At 34.0% G+C, this 3,496-nt stretch overlaps 1 protein-coding gene across 1 annotated transcript; it reads right to left on the bottom strand.

The window, feature by feature from the left end:
• LOC104759694 (putative F-box/LRR-repeat/kelch-repeat protein At1g11620) lies at positions 1,295-2,395 on the bottom strand. Its single transcript, XM_019238974.1, has one exon. It carries the CDS (start codon positions 2,276-2,278, stop codon positions 1,295-1,297), a length of 984 nt encoding a protein of 327 aa, XP_019094519.1. The 5' UTR covers positions 2,279-2,395.

Genomic DNA, 3,496 nt, shown 5'->3' with positions numbered 1-3,496 from the left:
ATCTATTGCATCAAACAATCCAGTAAGAGATCTCCAGACGTCCATGAGCGAGTTGAAGCCGGAAGGAATGGTCAATAATAACTTGACCCATGAAGCTGAAGATGAAGATGACCAAGTCATGTTGATGGCGCCCATGTCAAAAATTCAGTTGCGGCTGTCGTTGGGAATCTGCAGTGGCCGATTACAGAACCGTTCGCCACAATGATCAGAGCCCAAACAAATGGTGAAGAGAAAATCCTAGGTTTTGGTGAGGCCGCCTCATTGCTTGTCAAAGCTTATAGCCGAAGTAAACCAAACAGAATCATCATCTTCCGTTGTGCTGTGAGTGATGAAATTCTCCGAGACGAGCTGAATGACTTGAGGCAGACTCTGAGAGAAGATGACTATGCTCCGACCATCACCATGATCGTGGTAAAGAAGCATTTGCTCCACCCATACTTGGAAGACAACCTAAACGATGACTTCGACTTCTACTTCTACCGTCCAAGGGTATGGTTCCACTTTGAAATCCTCGATGGTGATGGTAGTCTCTCAATGTCTGATCTCATCTACTGCTACAAAGATGCCAACTACATTTTTAGGATGGTTCCTCCGATTCTTTATGCTCACCTCGCCATTTCCCGTGTACACGCTGGAGACCTCACCGCTGGTGAAGCATGGTCTTTATATATAGAAGAAAAATGAAGCACCATAAACTAGATTTGTGGTCTTAAGTAAATATATCTTATCCTAGTTTCCATAGGTTACTTTGGTCCTGCCAAAATTATGTTTTAGCTACTCGGTCGTGTTTTCGCCTATTTATTCATTAATATCTCTTCAGTATTAATTTAAATGCAGACTTTATTTAATTTTATGTCATCCAGCGATCATTAATTAATATACCAGGTAAGTAGAACATATACAATTTGAGATCAAGCTTTGGAAGTACTTGATTTTATGCAATTGAGATTAAGCTTGGGAAACAAGGAACATAACCATGGTTGTATAAAGTCCTCGAATTTACTCACTGGAGTTGAGTTGAGATCCGTCTAAAACTATAATGTAAACATAGAGAAAGAAAATTAAAAAATAGATAAATAGAAAACCATTTGTGTATGTATGCAAATATTTTGTTTCTCATTGAATCAGATTCAAACTCGATCATATAAAGTTATCCCACTATGTCTATAGAGTTCGAACGGAAGACAATAATTTATAACACATGAAAGAACCTAAACAGTCAACTCTTGATAATGGAAAAACAAAAGAAAAACAAAAAACTCTTGACAAAGGAACATGCTTATTCTTCTTCCTCTCAGCTTGAAAAGCCTGGAACTAGAAGCAAGCTCGGCACATAGTAGCAACCAGAACCACCAATTGAAGGCTCCATAGAAGAGTAACATTCAAATTTTTGGCATTCTTGGTTCTCTCCCACAACGTAGATGCTAATAGCCCTAGTGACAAAGTGACGGACAGAGAGCACAAGCTTACCATTGTTCTCAATGAAGTAACTTGGGTATTTAGGAAACTTGTGAAGTTGAGGTATAGCAACTGTCATCAACTTACTCCAATCCTTCTCTCTCATCACCCATATATGTATCCTACCTTTTAAGCGAGGTTCATGTAACAGAGAAAGATGATCTCCTCTGAAAATCCCTAAAGAAAGAGAATCTTGCCACTGAATTGGCCCAATGGATGAATGATGAAGAAACTTGAACAAGGGCTCAAATCTTTCTTTTGAGAAATCAAAAGATTGTATCGAAACGGTTCTATTAAGGTACCTATTATAACCTATCCAATAAGGAGTTCCTCTCAAACACACACTTGAAACTGGTAATCCAGAGAACCCAATATAGTTTTTAACAACAACAACAACCTTCCAACAATCAGATTTAAAATCGTAGACTTCAGCCCTTATATCTTCAGTACAACGAAACTTAACCATTTTGTAATCGTTACAACTTCGCGACCCGTTACTAACGTATCCAAGACCATACGCATCCATGGGATGGTCAAACTCAGGGTTAGATCCACACTTGATCCATCTTGCTTGTTTCAACAACGGATTAGAAACTAAGAGTTTGGTTCTCATGTCCATTAGCAATAGACCATCACAGTGGAACACACTGCGCACCAATAAATCGGAAGATGGAAGAGGTTTAAAAACCTGAAAATTCAAACGAGGTTCGTCGTTGAAATTCATACCGACGCAAGAAATTGTTGAACACAACGAAGGAGAAACTGTGGAAACGTCGTTGAAGACTGTGAACTGCTCTTCACGACCATGCATGTGAGACATATGCTTGTTGACGAATCTCGGGTCTTTGATTAGGGTATTCCACTGCTTGCATGTATGTCTTAAACGTTCAAGAGACCTAGCTGGAACCCGTTTGAATATCTCCTCTACCAAATCTGACGAAAGATACATTGCCATTGTCAGAATTTTTCAAAAAAAAAAATTATGAATAATATACATATTTAACATTTATATTGGAATTATTTTTTTATCGGATGTCCCCGAAGGGACATTGAAATTATCTATTGTGTGATAACGATTAGGACTAGAAGATATAGTCGTGTACGTATTATATACATAAAGATAGCATATTGGATCAATGATATGGATTAGTGCCTTGGTTAAACATCTTATGAGTATATCATAATTATTCCCTATATATTAATAGAGAAACACTCTCAAGAAAATGCTGATGTGTCGGCATTGGAGAGCTCGAGACACCAAAGAATTTATTGTCCTCATTTTTATGAATATTTACATATAATTTTCATTAATGATTAAGAAATATTCCTATTCAATTAATTAAAAAATATTTAAGTATTTAACCAAACATTTCAATCTTAAAATATATTTTAATAATTTTATAACATATTTACTTATTAAAATATATCATTACTAGATTTAAAATATTTTCAAAACCCGAAGTTATTTACTTATTAAAAAAAATCTGATTACTATTCACAATTTCACATATTTAAATATTCAAAACTAAATTATCACAAAAATCATTATTATAGAGGATTGACTTTTAAATACCATTAGTATAATATTTCACGGGTGAAACATAAACATAATCTTACATAAAATGAACGTGAATTAATAAAATAAACAAATTTTAGTTATATGTTTTATTTTTACACAAATGAATTTTAGATCTCAGAAAATAATTTTACTCATAACTCTAATTTTATTTGCATAGATTTATTCCGCACTATGTGCGGGTTGTTACCTAGTATTATATTAAGATTAATCTTTTAAATCAAGTAAGTCCTAAAAAATCAAGTAATGTTAATTACCCTAAAATAACCTTTAAAAAAACAAAAATAAAGAACTCCATATATATATATATATATATATATATATGGTTTTATAAAACTTGTGGTACTTGAGGTTCATTTAAAAAGTGGAAAAATTACTTAAAAATACCACAAACTTCTAAAATCAAGCAAGTCCATATTGATTTTAAAATCAATTTCAAAAAGCAAATTAAATTTTGGTTTA

Source organism: Camelina sativa, chromosome 17 (genome assembly GCF_000633955.1).
Source record: "Camelina sativa cultivar DH55 chromosome 17, Cs, whole genome shotgun sequence".
Lineage (NCBI taxonomy): Eukaryota > Viridiplantae > Streptophyta > Magnoliopsida > Brassicales > Brassicaceae > Camelina > Camelina sativa.
The sequence above is the reverse complement of the archived record's forward strand: the minus strand, read 5'-3'. Positions and strand labels throughout refer to the sequence as shown.

Coding starts and splice junctions, on each gene's coding strand:
- LOC104759694 (XM_019238974.1), bottom strand. CDS start 2,278: ATGTCTCACATGCATGGTCGTGAAGAGCAGTTCACAGTCTTCAACGAC.